Below are 23,269 nucleotides of genomic sequence, written 5' to 3'. Positions count from 1 at the left end.
TTTCTTAATTTTAGTATCTTTTTAGTCATATGAATTTATGTTTTTTAAACATTTACAAAATTCATTATTTTATTGACCTTACAGAAAAAAAAATATGCTTAAATACAATGTACATTTTTTAATGTGCCTATAATTTTTTTAAGAAATCGAGTTTGATAAGGAAATTACTTAAGATGCTTTATGAATATGGCCCCAGGTGTTCTGAAGCTTGATACATATTACCATCATGCATAGTGAACTGCATTGAACAGTATAACTAAAGTGGTCAAAACTTTCTTTCTGTGTAAAACAGGCGAAGAAATGTTCTTTTATGTATTCAGTATCTTATCAATTTTGAAAAGTGGAAACAAATTTCTTTCATAAGATATTTAGTTGTTATAGTTAAGAAATTGTTCAAAGAAGTGGACAAAAAATGATTAAGCCGTACAATTATTTATGTCAGTGAAGCATGTGCAACAACTAAGGAAAACAAGCAAATTCGTTGAATTGATATCCTCCGCCTGATTGGGCTAAGTCAAGGAACAGAAATCAATTGTTGGTGAAATATATATACATATGAGTTTGAGTTTGATTGCAACTGTTTGAAATAGAAAAAATATTGTGTATAATGCAGCATTTAGAATTGACCAAGAAACCTAGTTTATGACTCCATGTTACCTAGTTCCAAAGTAATCTAAGATTGCATCAAGGCAAACATTCTGATCAAGTTTCATGAAGATTGGTCCAGATATATTGCAAAAAATATAGCCTGTAGAGTGTCCACAAGTTTGTTTTTTAAGATTTGACCCAGTGACCTTATTTTTGACCCCACATGACCTACTAGCTACAAACTATTCCAAGATTGCATCGAGGCAAACATTCTGATTAAGTTTCATGGAAAGTATAGCAGATGTATTGCCTCTAGAGTGTTCACAAGATTTCTGTAAGATATGACCTAGTGACCTAGTTTTTGACCCCATGAGACCAATTTTAAAACCCCTGTAAGATTTCATTAAGGCAAACATTGTGACTAAATTTGAACATAACTGACTATTTAATACCAATGTTTGGTTCGGGACACAATTTTCAAAAACATTACCTACCGACCTGGTTTCTGTCCCCATGTGTCCAGTTTCAAACTATTCAACACCAATCAAGGAAAACGGTCTGATTAAGTTTCATGAATATTAGATTGCCTCTAGTGTGTTCCAAATATTTTTTGACCTATTGACCTTGTTTTTGACCCACATGACCCAATTTTAAAACACAGTCAAAATTTAACCTAAGAGAACATTCTGACAATGTTTAAACATAATCCGACCAACCACAAATCATAAAATGGTTTCAGAAAAGATTTTTGAAATATTTGAAATATTTGACCTAGTGACCTTATTTTTTATCACATGTGACCCAGTTTATAACATGCCCAAGGGTTCATCAAGGAAAACATTCTGATCAAGTTTCATGAATATTAGACCATACATAATGCCTCTAATGTGTTTCAAAGATTTTTTCTCAGATATGACCTAGTGACCTATATTTTGACCAACTGTGCCCCACTTTTACAAGCGGTCCATATTTCATCAAAGGGTACATCATAACCAAGTTTGAACATAATCCGACCAATCATTTCCATTCCGGACAAAAAAAACCTAAGATTTGACCTTGTGATTTAATTTTCTTTCATATGTGACCCAGTTTTAAATAAGTCCAAGATTTCATCAAGGAAAACATTCTGATTATGTTTTATGAATATTTGACCATGTATAATGCCCTTAGCATGTTCCAAAGATTTTTCTAAGATTTGACCTAGTGACCTTGTTTTTGATCCCATGTGATCCACTTTTTTAAGGGGTCCATATTTCATTAAGGGGGATACATTATGACTAATTTTGAACATAACTTGACCAATCATTACCATGAAATGGTTCCGGACAAGATTTTTCTAAGATTTGACCTAATGACCTAATTTTCGATCATATGTGACCCAGTTTTATTTACAACCAAGAGTTCATCAAGGAAAATATTCTGATTAAGTTTCATGAATATTTGACCATGTATAATGCCTCTAGTATGTTCAAAAGATTTTTCTAAGATTTAACCTAGTGACCTAGTTTTAGACCCCATGTGACCCACTTTTACACGTGGTCGAGATTTGATCAAGGGGAACATTCTGACCAAGTTTAAACATTTTCTGATCAATGCCTACCAAGATATGGTACCGGACGGATGGAAGGACGTACGGACAGACTAACGGACGGACAACGCCAAAACAATATCCCCCTCCTGAAACTTTGATTCGGCAGGGGATAATAAGCACACACTGAGATATCAGAATGATATTGCTTTGTTCCACAAATCAAGAAAAAGAGCAGCAACAATTAGTTATAAGCAACTTTGAAAGACATATGATTAAAAAAAATGTTATTAAAAGATAAGTTGAGTAAGTTCAGTCCGCCTTTGAATTCCTCCTCTTCCTACTTCCTGTTAGCCTTCTGCAGGAGTCTAAATATCGTCATCTTTCAGTGAAATGTCTGGAATAGGAAGCCCTCTTTCCAAGCACAGATTGTGAAGCTTGAAACAGCACCTTATCACATATGCAGATTTTGCTGGGGTGCAAGAGTGCTGAGGAAACTGAAATTGCATTAGTCGCTTTTAACTGGAATTGTATTCATTGGTATGTGTTGTCTGTCTGGAGTATCTATCATTTGACAGTTAAACAACAAAATACAAATTTCAATGTAAAAGGAGCAAAACTGACTTGGCAATTTAGATATAATGTCCGATTACTAAACCCAAACAAGAATTAGTTTTTTTTGTCTGGTTTTCACAATGGTTAGGCCAATCACATATCACCAAAGCTTACTGGGTTTGATTCCTTGCTTGCGTGTACGTTAGTATGGGAGGGGGTCACCAAGTCTGACAATCTTTCACCGGCAATTTTTTTTTAAACATATCATTTTATATGAATAACAAACAAACAAGATTATATCACGGTCCGCATCCATATCGGTACCCTCTTTGCGAAATCTACTGAAACGGTACCCTTTTTGCACATGCACATGAAAGGAGGTATGTCATGTGCAAAAAAAGTATACCACGGAATATATTTTTGACAAATTATTGCAATTTGTATGAATATGAAATATAGATGAATACATGTAATATGTATGGTGTGTACATAATCAAACCAGTGGTTCATTTAAGCCCGCAAAACATGCAGAGGCGGTGGGCGAGGCAAGACATATCGATATTGTGTAGCTTATTGTGGAGTTGCAGTAAATGAAAAATAAGCACATTACAAAAAAGACATAGCTATAACATTCTAGTGTTCCGTGGTATACTTCTTTTGCAAATGACATACCTCCTTTCATCAGTAGAATGAACATTAACTGGATTGTTGTCCATCGCCAATTTGTTTTCAGCAGAGAATGACCGGTGCATGTGCAAAAAGGGTACCGTTTCAGTAGATTTCGCAAAGAGGGTACTGATATGGATACGCACCCTGTATATGGGACACACACATGCCTTGTTTTACTTTACATTATGCTCAAATAGCAAAGACAAGCAAGAGGCGGGATTCTTTTTGGGGTGAATCATTCAACCGAAGTGAATGATTACTTAGAAACCCCATCCCCAATCATGTTAAGTCATTTGCTAGTGATATATATTTAAAATATGTACAAATTACAACTAACATGAGTGTAATACTACACATATTATGAACACAGCATTATTTCACTGATAACATCAGATTTTAACTTTGTATTTTATGTTCCACCTAGCCATTTTACTAGACTGTGTGACATTTTAACAATGAGAAGTAGTACTCATGGGATGGCGAGTTCCAACTAAATAATTATATGGAAGAAACAAGAGCTGTCACAGTATGTGACGAATGCCCCCCGAATGTGACATTGGCCTATGAACAAGGTCAGTACATGAAAAGTTAAAGATCAAAGACTGACCTTTGATGTATGCATGTGGATCTTGCAAATGACACACAATCTTTATATGCCAAACACATGTGCCAAGTTTTTGTTGTAAATCTGTCATATACATGATGTCATATACATGACAAATTTGTTGTCTTGGTATGTCAAACACATGTGGCAAGTTATTTTGAAATATGTCCATACAAGAAAAAGTTACAGCCCGGACACGACAACCTATACTCTATGTCCTTATATGCAGCACTCCATTGTGCGACCTTGACCTTAGAGATAGGGGCACATATTTTGCACGCAACACGTCGTCTTGATATATCGAACACATGTGGCAAGTTGTTTTGTAATACGTCCATACAAGAGAAAGTAACAGCCCGGACACGACAACCTATACTCTATGTCCTTATATGCAGCACTCCATTGTGAATAAACACCTAAGTGTGACCTTGACCTTAGAGGTAGGGACACAAGTCTTGCACGCGACATGTCGTCTTGGTATGTCGAACACGTGTGGCAAGTAATTTTAAAATCTGTCCATACAAGGGAAAGTTACAGCCCGGACATGAGTTATTGAGCCGAACACACGGACGGACGGACGGTGCGATTTTAATATGCCCACCTTCAGGGGCATAAAAATGACAATTACAATTTCTCCAATTCAGTCACTGTAATTATACATGTATGTATCTTATACTCTACAAAATAATACCAAGTATGAAAATACTGGATGCAAATGTTCTTCAGTTATTATCGGAAACTTGTTTTAACCCTTAAGGTCACCTTGACCTTTTGACCTAGTCCTACTGATTCCAAAATCACCAGGGGTCATCAACTGGTCATGACCAACTGGCATACCAAGTATGAAGTTCCTGGGTCTTAGTGTCTCAAGTTTTTGAGCGGAAATGTACAGACTTACAGTCTGATTGACTGATCTTCCCAATTCATTGGGGGAGACATAATTCTTCAACAATCAGGCTTAATTTCACGGAATAGGTGCAATAGGACAAAATAGGATGCACTGACAATGCCAAAAATGCATTAAATACTAAATAACACTAGTATGAAAACAGCTTTGCCATGGAAAGTAATAGCATTTTTTTTTATATAAAACTTTCATTTAGATTGCTATTTTGAAACAATAACCAAGCTGTGAAACCATATGTGATGCTTTTGAGAAGAGAAAAATAACTAACCATTTCATGAATAAACCACTAAATTATATAAATCTAGTTATCAGTAGTTCACAAGCAAAAATATAAAACCATATTTTCAAACCGCCTAACAGCATCTGCTACAGCTTGGATATTCAACACATGGTAGCCCTTCCTAGAAACAAAGGCCTCTTCATTCAGTTTTGGAGTGATTATAGATTGGCACTTAAGTGCCATAAACTGCTCCAAGGCAGTTGGGCAGTCTACAGTTGTGCTGGAGCATCACCATTTCCGAAGGAATTCCTAATTGGTTCTTGGAAATCTGAAATAATAATAGCAAGGTTGGAGTAATAAAGGGTATTTTGATTAATATACAATATTAATATGATTGCGATAATTAATGAAGTGGTTCGGTTACTAGACATAAGATATACATTGAAGTGCTTAAATACTAGACTACCTTACCACAACTCCCCCACCCCCGACCCTCCCTTTAATTGAGAAAGTACTTTTTACAATTTGGTAAAACATATATGCTTATAATGCACCGTTTTTATACCGTCTTGTTATTAAGCAAGCTTTTAAAGGAACATGATTTAAACTGCGGTTAGCAATAAGTTGGGATTTCATTTAGAACAAAAATATTGCGCTAAAAAAATTATCCAAATAGTTAGCCATCTAAACACATCTAAACACTGAACATACATGTGTTTCCATTGCCATTATTTTGGAATAAACAAGTACAATGAGCATCCAAAACAAGATTGAAAACACAAGATAATCAACTGAATAATATTTTACCTTATATTGCGTAACCGGTTGTTTTTGCTTGTCACAACATTGTAAATGATTTTACACAGACTTTTAAGGTCCAGAGACCCCATGGAAATTGTCAGTCTGAGTGGAAATCTCCTTTTGCTAGGTATCGTTGTGTTACTAATGCCTACAAATGAGTAACAGCACACATTTAATTACTTACGTCATCATAGTCAATGAATTGAATTTCTTAACATGTTTTATGCACCAGTCAATTGTAACCACGCACCCCCCCAGGTCCGGGGGTATACCGGGAATAGCTGGGGAAATGGGCCGCATTTTTACCTTTCTGGTGGCCCCGCAGTGCCGGATGAATGTGGTGGTTTTATCTTTGCTTTAAACATAGCAGGGAATTGGCCTTACCTAGGGTCCCTGGGGTGCATTTGGCAGGGATTTTACCATCTGTTCGTCCCCGCAGGGCGAGGATTTTAGTCGGGTTGGCTGGACCGAAAGTCAAAGTCCCCGCTATTCCCAAGACCTGGGGGGGGGGGGGGGGGGGGGGGGGGCGTGGTAACACTTGACTGGTGCATTACATTAAGTCACAAAATTTTACATATACACAAAACTGCCTTTATAAATAATTATCAGAAAATATGAACAGGTATTTATAGTCTCATTATAACACTTAAGTATCTTCGTCAAATTTGAAAAATGTTGGTATTAGAGGTGCAATGATATGCTACGACGAATAGAAAAAACAGTTTAAAACTCGATTTCGATGACATTAGTTATCCAAAGTCTGGCAGCTTGACCAATCTCATTTAAAAAGGAAACACTCCATCAATAATGTTTAAAATTAAAGTCGGTCAAATTGTCAAATTTGACATGTACAGAAAAACACCATACATTGATACAGAAAACACAGTTGATAAAGTTTAAATGAATAACAAAACCATGTCATGCTTTGTTATTCATTGAAATTTTATCAACACTACAGATAGTTTCTGTTACAAGTGTGTGATGTTTATGTGTTATTTAATTTTGTAAACAGAATGTTTTGTTAATTAAAATTAAGTTCTTGATGAAACACTGTCCTAGTTTTCATAATTGCAATGAGTAAACAACCTTTAAATATACAACTTATTATAAAATAGCAGCAATAAGTCAGACATGAATCGAAAACAATACATTTGACATGTTTGATATCAGAATCAAATCAGCTTTGCATGAATCGTTGCAGCTCTAATTGTTATTATGAAATGTGTTTCGGCGTTCGGCCATCGTTTAATAGAAGAAAGTTTTGCCTATAGGTTAGTTACTTATAAACAGAAAACTCAACAATAAATACACTGTGGATAAAAATCACTTTGCCATATGTAAGATGTTACAATAAGATCTGTTTAAGACTACAAACACTAATATACCTACGTTTTGGGGTTGATGCTCCTGCCTCTTTTATACTTTCTGATGTTACCTTCTATTGGTCACAACAAAAAACCGATGCTGTCTATATCAAGATGAGTCATACTCACTAAATGATCACAGTCTGTACGAAAGTTTGTCCGACCTCGGCTCCCTCCGGTAATATTTTATGTATATTGTAGGCCTGCGTGTCCGGCAATATTTTTTTGGAAAAATATGTTGTTTAATAATTATGTGTCAAAAGTGTATCTTGTTAATTTAATAAACTAACCTATGTTTACTCTATTAAACCAACATAATCAGGGTTTTTAACTGACCCGGGTTTTGACGCACAAAAATCATAAATGACCCGAAAATATGCATCATTAATTTGCACTATGCGTCAGTTTTGACCCGGTAGAATTTCAGTGCAAGAGTCAGTATCATTTGAAAGGAGCCGCAAGGCATGATCTAAATGTTTGTTTAATCAATTAAAGTGAAAAGCAATTAAATGCTAGGGTGACAAGTGATTCTGGAATCTGACTGGTTATCAAACACAATGACATGATAACTCCTCCCATTATGCAAATTAACGGATATCTTAAGCTTTTTCGCTAAGTATGATGGTTTAAAAAACAACAATACTAAAATATTTTTTGTTAGTTCATAGGAGTCAGAACATTTTTTTCCAAGTTTTGACTCATGGAATTTTTTAACCATCTCAGAGAAGGAAATAAGACAACAAGGTATTCTTTTAAGTTATATTGATTTATTTTCTTATTCCTTGAATTTGTTCTTGAATTAAAAGTGGATTAATACAGCTGATCTTTATAAAAACATTGGAAATTGTATTTTTCTTATTTAAGTTTCTGAAGCTATTAAACAAGGTATAGATAATCATGAATGTACCTTGCAATGCCATCTTATGACAGATAAGACCTATCATTTATGAAGAGCGGACAATGACTCTTAAAGTTCTGATTTTGACTCTTGAAAATCAGATCTTGGGTTTTACACCCTGATAGACTCTTGGGTTTCAGACCCTGTTGAAAGCATGGACTTTCACTAGAATGTTCATAAAATATTTGGACCTGCAAAGACTGATCCGGTCCTGCAATGAAGACTGTATTGCAGGACCTTGTGTCCTACAATGAGATAATGACAGTTCAGACAGACTTTCGTACAGACTGTAATCATACATGGCTACATAGAGTTAATCTGTCTAGAAATAACTTTTCTACAGGATTTCTCCTTTAGTGTAAATTAAAAATGCCAATGGCGGCCATTATGAATGTTAAGCTAACGAGCGCCTCTAACCGACCATTTACGTTTACGATCAGAATTAACGATAAAGCAGGTGCACGCTGTGTATCTAAAATGGTTCTGATCGGTTGTTAATACTACCAAAATAAGCTCTCTAATCATCTCTGAAACGCATCCTGGGTGACACTACAATATGTCTCGGTTTTTACTGGGAATAATTTCTTGAGTTTAAAGTTGATGTCTTTAATGATTGTTACAACAACAAAAATAACAATGTTAATAAAAGGGTAACATAAGGAACATTTTATTGAAATTATTTTAAAATCAGGCTAGCAGGTTCTGAGAAAAAGTTTTCCATAAAGACAATTAGTGAAAAATAGACCAGCCCCCTGGTGACCATCTTTTTATATGAACCAACATGGAGTGAAGGAGTTTGATACACGGTCACCTAAGGAATATTCGATTTGCAAGGTTTTTCCTTTTTCCTGCATGGAACCACTTTTATTAAAGGAATCTGGGAGAAGACCACTCAAGAAACATTCCTGTGAAGTTTGGTTGAAATTGTCCCAGTGAGCCCTAAAATCAATAGGGGTCAAATACTGGTCCGGCCCAACATCCACATCGAGTTTGATGACCATAGGTCTAGGCATTGTTTAGTTAACACTCAGACATGCTTTAAAAAAAATTACCATTAAAGGTCACTGTGACCTTGACCTTTAACCTGATGAGCCCTAAAATCAATAGGGGTCATCATCTATTGGTCAGGCTAAACATCCACATGACGTTTGATGACCATAGGTCTAGGCATTGTTAAGTTATCACTCGGACAAGCTTTAAAATTCTTTTACCATTAAAGGTCACTGTGACCTTGACCTTTAACCTGATGAGCCCTAAAATCAATAGGGGTCATCTACTGGTCAGGCCCAACCTTCATGTCAAGTTTATTTAAATCGTATTTTATTGTATATAATAAAGGCACGTCATATAATTTAAAATCATTTCAACAAATAATATAATTTATTATACAATTGGGTTGGGCCACAAGTTATAACAACGTTAGAAAATGGCCCTCCCCGCTCATGTCAAGTTTGGTGACCATACGTCCAGGAATTATTGAGTTATCACTCGGACAAGCTTTGGTCCACCGACGGACCGACCGACCTACCGACCGACATGTGCTAAGCAATATACCTTCCTTCTTCGAAGGGGGGCATAATAAATAACATACAAATCCCAAAATGTTTGTAGTAAGACATTCTTATATATATATATATATAGTAATAGAGATTGCGAGAAATAATGAGTATGACTTATGCAAGCAAGGCAAAGGGCACTTTCACTTTGGATTTTTGATGGGTACCTGTTATGTTTCCCGTGTATTTTCGACTGGTTTATGTCGTATCATAGTATACCCAGTGGTCGAAATTAGCACTAGTCCAACAGCAAACAAGAAGCCCAAAAGGGCCTATGCTCTACTGGCTCTACTATGCTCTGAGGACAACATTGATCAATTTGAACAAACATTCACAAGCAATTGTGCTGAGATGGATGCACAAACACACAAAAAGATTTACAAACCGTTCCCAATTTAAGTTTACCAAACCTGTGAACCCTGGACATGGCCAGTAATGACCCCAGGTGCATAACTTGAACAAACATTCACAACCAATTTTGTTAAGATGAATGCGCAAACTACAGACACTTAGATCTAAAAAAAAAATGGCCTTTCAACAAAATCAACTGCAGTACCAAAAAGCAAATTGTCTCCCTTAATCCTAGACTTGAAATTACATGTACATGTAAACTTGGCTAAAAATAGAATTCGCTCATGCAGACCGGCACGGCTAAAAATAAGTTAACTAAAAATAGCATTAAAACTTTCAAGGCCCATAATCTAGGCATGCATAATCGGATATGGCTGGTTTTCGAAAGGAACCAAGCTCTAACTGATATCCAAATACTGTACAAGTTTCATCGAGATACAATCAAAACTGAAGGCTGTATCGCTTTAACAAGAAATTGTTTACAGAAGCACGGACGCACGGACTCACATACTACGTGCACATTACCATCGCATAAGCTCTTCTGGCCTTTGGCCAGTAGAGCTAATTTATGCTCTTCTGGCCTTTGGCCAGTAGAGCTAAAAACTAGTATTTTTTCTCTCGGGCTGGTGAAAATTCTCTATGTATATACTAGCCCGACTTGCTAGCGACAAAAATTATTCCTACTTTCACTTCTGCTAGTTCTTACTTTCACTTAAGTAAACTACTATAGATTTTTGGAAAATTGTTTGACCTCCAAACCGGCCTCAACCGCTTATATCAATGTGCTGGTTCCTGATATCCAATGGGCATCGTTGCTTATATAGTTTGAGTCCGAGAACCGCAATTGAAAATTAATTTGGTTCCCGACATCGTACTATATATTTAAACAAGAGATGTTTGTCAAACATTATGCCCCCCTGAGTGCCATGTTGTCAGGATTATTTGGACAATTGAATGAAATATATATGCATGGACCGAAATGACAGCTGATTTGTCATTGACATGGGATGCCTTTGAGGCAGTTTTAAGAGTATGACCATTCAAAGTGTGAGGATATTAGGTAAAGTTTTTAATCATGTTCAGAAGATAACTGACATTTGCAGATAAAAATGAATCCTCTTTGCAGCAGGGAATAAGTAAATATGACGAAATTTTAATGATGAATATGAGTAATGACAATGACCTTTGACCTCAAAATACATAAAAGTCATTAACTGGTCACCCAAAACCTAACTGGTCACCCAAAACCAAAATGTCAAGTTTGAGGGTCATGGGTGCAGGCATTGTCAAGTTATCACATAGACAAGCATTTTGCGTTCAAGGTCATTGTGACCTTTGACCCAATGACTCCTGAAATCAAAAGGGGTCATCTACAGGTAAGGCCAACCCCCAAGTTCAAGGGTCATGGGTGCGTGCATTGTCGAGTAATCACTCGAAGAACATTTTTGCATTAAAGGTCACTGTGACCTTGACCTTTGACTCCTAAAATCAATAGGGTCATCTACTGGTCAGGCCCAGCCTCTATGTCAAATTTGATCATAGGTTTAGGCATTGTTAAGATATCACTGGGAGAAGCTTTGTTAACTTTTTCGCGTTTAAGGTCACCGTGACCTTGAACTTTGGCCCGATGATAATCATTTTAATCTATGAACCTTAAAAAAGGAACAATAATTACCTTTAAGAAGTGACTATGTTGAAGATTTAATAAAATTTAAAACCTATTCCCTTGTTACTAAAAATAGAAACTAGTGGAATCTCCAACAAAAAGGGAGACCATAAAGCAAGAATTGCTGCCCTTGTTTTAAGAGTAAACTTTACATAACTATCAAATTTTAACAAAATGTATTTATAATGAACTTGTAACCCACTGGGTGAGGCCAATTTTTCTCCAGGGGCATAATTTTAATAAACATGATAGATAACCATTATAGACAATGTTACACACCAAATATTTAAGCACTAGGCCTTATAGTATTTGCCAAAAGTTTTGTAATTTTTCCTTTCGGTTGCCATGGCAATAAGAGTTCTGCATGAAATTTATTTCTTTGAACAATTTTGCAAAAGCACCAACCAAGGATCATTCCTATGAAGTTTCATTAAAATTGTCCAAGGGGTTTAGGAGAAGAAGATGAATATGAATGAAAATTCACTGTCCTGCAATTTAAGTTACATCTCAAATAATAACTGTTTTAAGTACTATCTGTATCATGTATTCTGAAGATTAGATACAAAACATAAAAAAGGGATTAGGAGCTTTAGTTCTTTGATAATTTTTATTGATATGACAAGGAATAAATATTTTACAATTACATAATAAGCAAAAAATTGGACATAAGATGGGACAGTTTTGTCAGTGGGTTCAGGGTAATCAAGGTTATGATACATATATTTTAAATGTGTGAGAAAGGCCTAATTTCGTTATATCAACAGACTTTTCTGCAGCCTTTACATGTTACATATATGTTGGTATTCCATTAAAACTGCCAAATAAATTCATTTTCAAAAATAAATTTGTGACGTAACATTCCGTGTCAAACTTTGTTACGTCTCTAATAGCCTTAACTATGCCTAGTATAAATGATATCTCTTCTACACAAAATATGCTGTACACAGTACTTTACTCGATAAATAATTCTATGCAAAAAATGATCTCCCCCAGTTTGTGTAATTAACTGAAATCCGAATTGAATTATTTGAGTCTACGATCGTGTCAAAAATGTTACGTCACCATATTTTTTTTAAACACACACACCATGCCATAGTTATTGATCGGCACTACTTTTCTGCGCGTAATATGTTGTCACTGTATTCCCAACGGTCGTGATTCGCCTTGCCATGTACTTTTCAACACGGAGCGATTAAAATGGCGGAGGAGAAGCAGACGGGGTAAGTAGAACGTCGATGTTACATCACTGTAAGCAGTAATGGGGTTAGATTATTGAATATCGCTTGCCTAATCAGTTTGGCACATAGCTCCAACCCTGTCCAATCGGAAAAGAAATTATAATTCTCATTTATGGCATTTTAAAATGCGTGTAAACCCCAGCGTTCGATCTCTGTGTGTTGTTGAAAATTTACCCTGTGTATCGATCGTGTATGTCGTTACATCTTCACTAATTGTCAGTGATCAGGGGCAATGCTGATTATTATTTACACTATAAAGTAAATATTTAAGATTATTATATTTCCCGTGAATTCAACCAGATCGAGTGGGGTTGTTGTCAATTTACGAAATGGACGTTTTGATTATTTTTGCAAATGATGTAACGGAGATACGATCTTGGTGAAATTTTCGAGGATTGTCCTGTTGTCTCGTTTACATCTGAACAAAACATTACATTTTATTTCTTATGTTTCGATTATTTTTAAACACAATGGTTCATAGTACTATAAGATTCAATATGCTATGCCATGTATGTGTGTAAAAAAGATTGAACAACAGTGCAGGCCGAATCTGTGTTAGCAACAAATGGGATGTAACTTAGAAACCAAAGTATCAGTCAATGTTGCATCACAAACATTATCTTAATGTCCATGTTACATCTACTTTTTAAAATATATTTTACAATGATCTGTGTGGAGTGATCAAGAAAGAATCACATACTGTCAAATCTATTTTTAGGATTGTGAATTTTGCAAAATCCAGCATTGTTTTATTACATGTCTAAAAGTACATTAAATCAAAACTATTTGTCAGATGTATCATGGACACACAATTTGTCGTCAAAATTACATCACTCACATAAAATAAAATGGTAATGTCTGCATTTTGGGTTTTAATTTCAGATTATTCAAACACCAGAACATCAGTTGTCAACAGACGAACATGGAGTATGGGTTCAGTTTTTTAAGAAGGCCAAAAAGACATTATGGACTTTAGAAGACAAACAGTTTTTCGTTTTGTGGGACGACATCGTAGAGCAACGTGAAGAACCATCACTGTCAATGTGTGGCTCTAGACTTTTCTACAAATTTTGAATTGATGGCACATAAATAGAGGATATTACATGAGTGACCATTGAATATGGAATTTATTAAACGAGTTTTCTAAAATTGATAAAAATGAGCCTTGGCGAGTTTTTATCTATTTTAGTAAACAAGTTTAATAAATTCCATATTCAATGACCACGAATGTTATATTCAATTTATATTATAAATTCAAAGTTGACTATTAGTAGGGCTTAACGCATATAACGTCACTTTTAGTGCGTTCATCTTACTGTATGCTATTAGTAATGACGTTAATTAGCATAATTATGTCACTAGTGAAATACTTAAACTTATGTCACTCTGTTATTTCACGCTGGCGACGTAATTTATGATATAAAAGAGTGAAAGCTCTCTTAAGGGATTGTTTATTGAAGAAGATTGCAGATGTCTAGACAATTAAGTGGTACCTTAATTTAGATCAAAAGTGTTGCCAAAGGCTCAGCTTCATACACTACTTTTGATGTTCATAAAGTTGCCACCTACCAAGACGTCTTATTTTAGTGATTACTTTTAAAAGATAGGTTTGACTGTATATTTAGACTTTCTCCCTTTTGTATGCATTACAGAGTATTGTATCAAAGTTTCAATAAATTGCAAACAGTAAAACTTCTATAACGCCTTTTAAATCGGTCCGCATACATAGTTATGCATTAAACAGCCACCTGTCCAAAACAGGTCAATTTTATCATGGTCACTGTAGAGAGGTTCTGTATTGCAATTGTTGAGTTCTGTTGAACAAAAATGTGCTGTTATGACTTAAAATAAATGATATATAATTTCACTACATGGTCAGTTATTTTATCAAAGCATCACAATGAAATGAATATGTTATGAATGCGAAAAGATACAATTGCATTACTACACCTTACACATATGGATTGCTATGGTGAGCCCCCAGGTCCACTTGCACTGTGGTTACCTGGCTATCCAATCAATTATTTGATTGGGGGTATTTTCAGCATTTGATATGTTTATTGTAAAAGAGGTTCATTGTCAAATATATATATATAAAATACATTTGTAAGTATACATGGCAAACAATTATTAGTACAATTTTAAAGCTTTCTGATTTCTTAAGAAGAATGTTACAGTAAATGCTAAATGCTGAAAAAACCCAACCTAATACAGAAATGTGCATGCTTAGTCTATGTGCAAGCAAGTACTACGAGCTATTGAAAGCAAGATATATGTCACAAGTTGACAAAATGTCTCTTCAGATTATGCATCTAGACTGTCTAATCAGGGTCTTTACTTAACATCCATTTGCCAGTTAATGAAGCCCCGAGAAATACTTACTGAATAACAGTAGTGCTGCACAAATTAATTTTCTTGTTGGTCCTTCTCTAAATGACCGAAGAGACATTTTACCAGACATGCTTATACAAAAACTACAACATCCGTCTACCTTGCTGTTATGTTACAGTGCACCATAGCATACAACATGGGGTAGTTAATAGGTTAAAGGCACATACATTTACATGCAGAGAGTCTAAAATCAGGAGATGTTTAATGCCAAAGAACATTCAGTAGGTAAAGATACAGAAACTATTAAGTCACACTATGTGGTGTCCATCGTTACTTTTATTTTATAATGAAACGTGTTTAGTTTGGTATTTTCTTTAAGTTGTAACATTTTCAGTCAACTAAAAGTCTTTGTGATGTTAAAATGTATTTAATTCAGTACTTTCTCGGACAACATTGCCTCCATTTTGCTGGTAGCAATCAATTTATTGTTCAGTTTCGTGTCAAGTTACATCTGAACATAATCATCAAAAACAAAACATTCATGTTAAAGATAATATTTAGTCAGTGTTAAGGTATAAACATGGATTAAAATTGAGAAGACTGAACATTACAGATGTGTTGCAATACCTTTATTTAACTGTACAAATGTTGTTTTGTTGTTGTCCGTCTTTGTTACATCACAATAATTTAAGTATTCATTATCACTTGTAACTTTTTCCTGTATGCATAAATTCTCTTCATTTTTCATGTAATTATCCTTTGTATGTATTCTTTTTCAAAGGTATACAAAACAATTTAGTAAAATAAGTTTTAAAAATAGAAAATACCTGGACACCAAACAATTTGTGATGTAACAAAAGAGGTTGGACAGTGAATTCTTCTTCATATAACCAATTGTTGACGCTGCACGCCTGATGACGGACATTTGTGCTCTGGTGAGCTAAAAATAACTCACGAAAACATGTTTAATTGTTGTAAGTCGTGTGTCCGTGCATTTTAATGTAAGTTTTGCACTCAAAATCCGATTAAGATATATTAATTAACACTAAATTTTGAGTACAAAACAAAGAATTACTTATAACGCATATAGAAAATCATTGCCTTTGATGCTGTGAAACTGTTGTTGTTTACTGAAGACTATACCGGTAATCCATTGACTGTGACACTGATTTTTACTTATAACGTGTATTTTACATTTTGAAAACTGAAAGTAACCTGAAAATTAATACCAGAAATAAAAAACAAAGGTGCATCCTGCAAAATATTCCCGAAAAAAAGACCGTCAACAAATATGGCTGTTTTGCGGTTTCCCAGGACCTGATTATGTCCTAACACGAGGAAAGTTTGCTCGTGAAGAATGTAAAGCATGGAAATACATTAAAAAAAAAGGCAAAGTCGACGTTGCACATTTAAATTCTAAGTAAAAGAGATTCAGAAAATAGAGAAAATTCAGAAGTAAAAAAAATAAATATGCGCGGCCAAATAGTATGTGAGGGCGCAATTTTTTTTATTTTTTTTTTGTCGTTTTTCGAATTTTAGGTGCGGCAATGATCAATAATCAATTTGTTGTGGCCGTAATAATAAAACTCAATGTGTTTTACTTCTACTATCAGACTGTCTGGTCAAATGTTATCATTTATTTTCAGGGTAAACTGTTGGATGACGGTGATGACAGTGTTGAATTTGACGACGAAATGGAGATAGAAGAGGGGCCAGCAATAGGCTGATATTTTTGTATTCTAGAGAATGAATTTCAGGGCTTTTTCTATAGAACCCACGGGTCCGACTATCGAACCCATTCCCAAAGCAAAATTATGAGATATTTTTCCCAATCTTCAGAAAAAATCCCAATCAAAAAAAAAAAATCTTTTTTTTTTGTTATAGAAAGTCTTTTTACCTGTACTGGTTCATTTTCAACATCCTTATAAATTAAGTGATGTAAAGTTTTTTTTGATAATTGAACTCTGAAATCATTGATTTTCATCACATTCAGAGATCAGTATGAAATATTTTCTGTCATGATTTATTGCAATAGATATTTATACCCAAAGAATGATATTTCAGCCATTTGGGTCTTTTAAAGCTGCACTCCCACAGATATAGCTCTTTTCCAACTTTTTTTTTTTTGTCTTGGAAGAGCAAATTTTTGCGTAAATATCTACAATCCTATGATTTAAGATTGCTGAAAAAAATCAGATCGTAGATTTTCATATTTCCGTTGAAAATTAATGTTTTATGGCTTAACGGTTTAAGAAAAATGCATAAAACATCATTTTTTGAAATTAAATATATAATCTGCGATCTAATTTTTTGTCAGCTGTCTTATAGAACTGGTTTCCTTGGATTTTCGCAAAAAATGCTTGTTCAAAACGATTGTCAAAACGTTCAATCTGTGAGAGTGCAGCTTTAAAGGGAAATAAACTATTATTAAATCATTTCCTAATTCGCATGAGACTAGACAGCGTTTTCTTTTAACTGTAAAATTTCCTAATTTCGGCATCTTTCACGACGCAAAATTTCCCAAAATGTCTCTAGGGTCTTTTTCCCAATTTGGGCAGAAAGAGCCCTGAATTTGTGTTTAGGAGAATAAATAATTGTAGAAAACAAATATTGAAATTTATTTTTTATCCATGAAAATTGTGAGCTCAGTAGTGATTTACTAGCCCGACTTGCTTGTGATTTAAAATCTTAATTTCAATGACTTAGACCAATGAATGGCAATTGGTATGGTAGTTTTAATTCCTTTTTTTACGTTTGGAGCAAAGTACGGCAAAAAAATAAAACTATGAAATTTTATTAAATTTTATTTGCAATTTGCAATTTTTAGTAACGTAAATCTCAAGATATAAAAACTCTGGCCTTACCAATAATTAACAATTCTCGACCCCTGTGTGTAGGGTTGACTCAACGCAGAGGGATACGGGGAAATTATAAAAATGAAGGCGGTGTGCAATATGCTTATATCACGGGCATTAGTGAAAAAGATATAAATAGATAACATCTGCACGGCGGTAAGAAAAATTTGCAGCAATAAGCAAAATCTGCAAAAAACACTTATTGTTATAAGAAAATGCCTTTTGTATTGCCAGCATTTGCCAAACTAATAAAGTAGAAGTATGGGGACTATCTGCCTAGTGGAAAACATGTTGGATCTTAGTTAAGTTATTCAGTACCAAACAGTCATCTATTTTCAGTAACAGTGACCATTACCCTAGGTGCCCAAAACACAATCCCATGATAGGTATCTATAAACTCTTCCTATATACCAAGTTTGGTTGATATATGTCAACCGTATCTAAAGTTATTCAGTACCAACCACTTTTATATTTTAAGTAACAGGGACCTGGACCCTACGGGCCCCCAGATGCAATCCCATGAAAGATCTTCGACACTCCTCATAATAACCAAGTTTTGTCACCGTTTGTCAAAGTTTGAAACCTTACTTAAATTAAATATACCATATATATGTGAGTTTGACGCACGACAAGGGAGGACTTTTATATTTAATGTAACAGGAACCTGGACCCTACAGGCCCCCAGACGCAATCCCTAGAAAGATCTTCGACACTCCTCCTAATAACCAAGTTTTGTCACTGTTTGTCAAAGTTTGAAACCTAACTTAAATTAAATATACCATATATATGTGAGTTTGACGTACAACAAGGGAAGGAAAAAATGATGACTTTAAGGAAGAAGAAAATTGAAATATTGATTTTTTTTGTCGTGGTGTTTAGCTTCCTTTTGTCTAATTTATTGAATTAAGAAATGTAAATATGATAAAGTGGGAAATCACAAGACCTATTTAAATAAGAGTCTAAAGTTGATGTGACTAAAAACTCTTTAAAACATTGTAGTTAACCTTTTGCAATGTCCTGTGAAGAAAAAGTGTTTGCATTGTCTGCAGTGGCCATAATTTGTATTTAGTATAATATGGAGTTATGTAACCTCATTGTGTAATGGTCCTGAACAACTGTGTGAAGTATTTTAAAAGTGAATTGAATAAAGATTACAATTGGAGCTATGTGAAAATGCCAACTTTCCCTAAAACACCAACACCAATGCCAGGGCGAGTAGTAAAGCCTCCTTATTCTTCAAATGGTCAAGCTCCAAACTAAATTCAAACACAGGGAGGAGCTAATATCAGAGCAAAAGGTTGGAAAATCAGAATGAAGATTTCAGGAAAAGCTAGAAAGATAGAGAGTTGAAATGTTAGAGAAAGAAACAAGTGATATAACAGGAAGGACGGGAACCACAGGAAAAGTGTTGAGTGTTTCCATGGTCACGGTCCTTCAGCCACTTTCGCTAATCGATGAAGGCGAGTGGGGTTCTACGTAATTTTGACAGAAAATGTCTCGATAATTTGCATTTTGAAGCATTTTCATCATTGACAGTTTCTCTCGACAAGGATACCGGTGTTAACGTGTACATTAAGGGCCAATGCATCTATGAGTCTGGTATTTTGTTAGTAGCTTACAAAGAAGTTACAATTTTCAACGAGAATTGGTATTTGTTTACATTTTCGCCAGGGCAACATTCTTCACTTGGTTTTTTTTACAGTATGCAGTTATTTTTTTGAAAATATTTATACCACCTGTGCCTTGTAAATTGAGAAAACTTTAAATGACCTTTAAATGTCTCGTGTGACCTTGACCTTTGAGGTATGGACCCGGGTCATGGTAATCCATCAATGCATAAGCAAGTTATAGCGCCAACATGAGCATGTGTACTCTGACCTTTAAATGTCTTGTGTGACCTTGACCTTTGAGGTATGGACCGGGGTCAAGGTCACTGCACATTGTCTCAATAAGGACAACATTTGTACCAAGTGATATGGTAATCCATCAATGCATAAGTAAGTTATAGCGCGGACACAAGCATGTTTACTCTGACCTTTAAATGTCTCCTGTGACCTTGACCTTTGAGGTATGGACCCGGGTCAAGGTCACTGCACATCGTCTCAATGAGGACAACATTTGTACGAAGTAATATGGTATTGCATCAATGCATAAGTAAGTTATAGCGTGGACACGAGCATGTGTACTCTGACCTTTAAATGTCTCATGTGACTTTTGAGGTATGGACCCGGGTCAAGGTCACTGCACATCGTCTCAATGAGGACAACATTTGTACCAAGTAATATGGTAATCCATCAATGCATAAGTAAGTTATAGCGTGGACACGAGCATGTGTACTCTGACCTTTAAATGTCTTGTGTGACCTGGACACGATATGTTACAGCCAGACAGACAGATGGACGGACAGACAGACAGACAGACTGACAGACGGACGAAGTGCATTCCTATAATCCCCTCCCCACTCCCTGGCGGGGGATTAACAATGGCAAATATAACCGCAAATATACATGTTTTCACCTTCTTATGCATACATTATGTTGTGAATGGGTTGGTCTTGTCAAGATTTTGTCTATTTTTCATGAAATCATTTGCTTTTTATAATTTATATTCATCAAATTAATCTGGATTTATCAAATTGGGAAAACATTTTTTTGGGGAAAAATGGGCATTTTCTCACAAGGGATAGAAGGCAGTAATTGCACACAAAAAAATCACTGGTATGGGGTACTTTTGAATGTTGCCAAATCTCTTTTTGTTTAAGACAATGTATGATATTGATGATATACATATTCATGTATGTGTAAAATATAATTTTTGCTAGTTGAACTTATGTATCAGTGATATTTACTCTTTCACAGCATAATATAATTATGCATAAAACAGTTAGAACATGTATATTTACCATTATATGAGCTATTTTGTCCTGATTTTGTATTTTTCCCAAAGTCAACCTTTTCCCAATTTGCAAGGCAAAGGCGGTAAAAATAATTACAAAAAGAATCACTGTGTATTAATATTATGACTTTTATAAGCTCTTGTCATCAAACACCTACTCATTCTAAAATGCCATCCAGGCTTTTTTTTTATGATGGGTGTCCAGGCTACCCATCATGCGCGTTTAGGGAACGATATTTAACATTTGGTTATTTATTGCGAAGAGTCGCCAACACAAAAAATGTCAAAGACTCTGAAGCGACTGTTTATATGGACTACCCATTGTAAAAAAGAAGAAGCCTGGACGGCATTTTAGAATGACTAACACGTGACATAGTCCACATAAATGGCTGTCAACAAGTCTTTTGACGATTCTTTTTACTATGGCAGACTCAAGACGTCCACCATCCCATAAGAAATTTCAAAAATATAAAAAAGTATCCCTGAGTGACCTTTAACTTGGTCTTGGCTATAACTTGGAAGTAACTGTTGCAACTCTTATATTAGTTGTGCACTGACATAAAGGACTTTTCGTATGAACAAAGATTAGAGAATTTGAAGCTGCCATCCCTCCACTACAGACAACAAAGGGGAGACATGATCCAGGCCTATAAGATAATCACGGAGAAAGATAGACTGGATCAAGACAAACTACTGCCACCGTCGCATGAAGCAAGGACGAGAGGTCACAGCAAGAAGCTGATGAAGCGACAAAGTCGGCTAAATGCGCGAAAATACTCATTCAGCTTGAGGGTGGTGGATGACTGGAACAGTCTTCCTGAGTGTGTAGTTAGCTCAAATAACATCAATGACTTTAAGAGCAAGTTAGATAGGTACTGGCATTGTAGACAGTACGAGACAAGACCCACGCATGCAGTGAATTTGAAAAGAATAGAGCGGGAGTTACAGGCGGCATAGCCTTTTTTCCTGTAGAAGAGGTATCAAGGTATCAAGGTATAATTTGAAGAGCTCTTGAAATACGTGTGTGTATGTAGATTTGGCATTCCATATATCTGGGCATGATAAGAAATACAAAATAATGTCTGAAAATTGGTACATACTGGTTTCCTGATATTTACATTTTTTACCGGCATGTTTCTCTCGATCATCTATGTACAGTTAGACGCTTGGACCACGCTTGACTTCATTGAAAATGGCCGAGATCTAGTAAGGGAGACTACTGATCCTGTCGATGGGCCCGCTGTCAATACTTCCTGCGAATGTCTGTACATCAGACATCCGTATCTTTAAAAGTGATTCATTTGGAAGAGCGTTGCTTTTCTCAATATGTTGTCTCCAAATGGTGAAAAGATACCATCTCAGACATCACATTGAGTCAAATGCATGTGAGCATCGTAGTTTGACAGCTGAACAGTCGCCATGTTTGTTTACCATTGATACCATTGTATCGCTGGGTACTGGTACCCCGCTAGTATATTACTGGTAGTCTAAGGAAGATAACCTAAGGAGAGGTAATTGTCCCAAATAGGCTCAAGACCACTTATATAAAACACTAAGCCGATGAAGTGGAAAAACCTTATTTTGCTTAGAAAAAATCTTAAAAGAGTAGGCAGGCCAGTTTTGTGGTGCTGTTCTATAGACACCATTAAAAGCTACAAGGAAAACTTTACTTGGTCAAATTATTCCAATGCATAAGGAAATAATGGCTCTTCAAAGGTTTGCGGCTTAACATTTGAGGGAAATGGCTGTTTCTGCTTTTTATGAAAATACCACAGGTGCTAATACTTGTCTCATTCATTTAGTGTTTGATATATCATTGCCAAACTTTCAGTATGTGTTGCATATAGCCTGAAGCTGAACTATAGGAGTTTTGAAGTCTGTTTCTGAAAAAATGTTGCTTTGATATAGAGGAAGCTTTTGGAGGGGTGGCCTATTTTAAATTGTTATAAATTCTTAATTTATACAGCTATCTGGTTGAAATTTGGCCAGTCGACAGTGCTTAGCCATAGAATATTGGTGTTTGAGTATGAAATGTGAAAATCTTATATTACATAATATAAATTAATAATATATAATTTTCTTATATATTTTTGACATTTTCAAAAAAAACTACTTTCACTTTCAATTTAATGTTTGGAAATAGTTCCAAATGATGGTAACTAATGAATGAAAGCCTCACTTTCAATTCCAAAGTATAAATGGAGGGATTTTTTTAACATAGGAAGCAGACCCAGGAGGAACTG

The 23,269-nt window shown here is 35.2% G+C and overlaps 1 protein-coding gene across 1 annotated transcript in view; it reads right to left on the bottom strand.

Moving 5' to 3' along the window:
• The window catches only part of LOC128230247 (tumor necrosis factor receptor superfamily member 5-like), a 49,203-nt gene extending 27,005 nt beyond the window's left edge, over nucleotides 1-22,198 (bottom strand). The window contains exon 1 of the mRNA XM_052942357.1: nucleotides 22,127-22,198. Coding sequence (XP_052798317.1) covers nucleotides 22,127-22,174 — 48 coding nt within the window. The 5' untranslated portion in view covers nucleotides 22,175-22,198. The remainder of the gene's footprint in view (nucleotides 1-22,126) is intronic.
• Between the last annotated feature and the right edge of the window lie 1,071 nt (nucleotides 22,199-23,269).

The sequence above is a fragment of the Mya arenaria genome, chromosome 4 (genome assembly GCF_026914265.1).
Source record: "Mya arenaria isolate MELC-2E11 chromosome 4, ASM2691426v1".
NCBI classification, from domain to species: domain Eukaryota; kingdom Metazoa; phylum Mollusca; class Bivalvia; order Myida; family Myidae; genus Mya; species Mya arenaria.
This window is presented reverse-complemented; position numbering and strand designations above follow the sequence as displayed.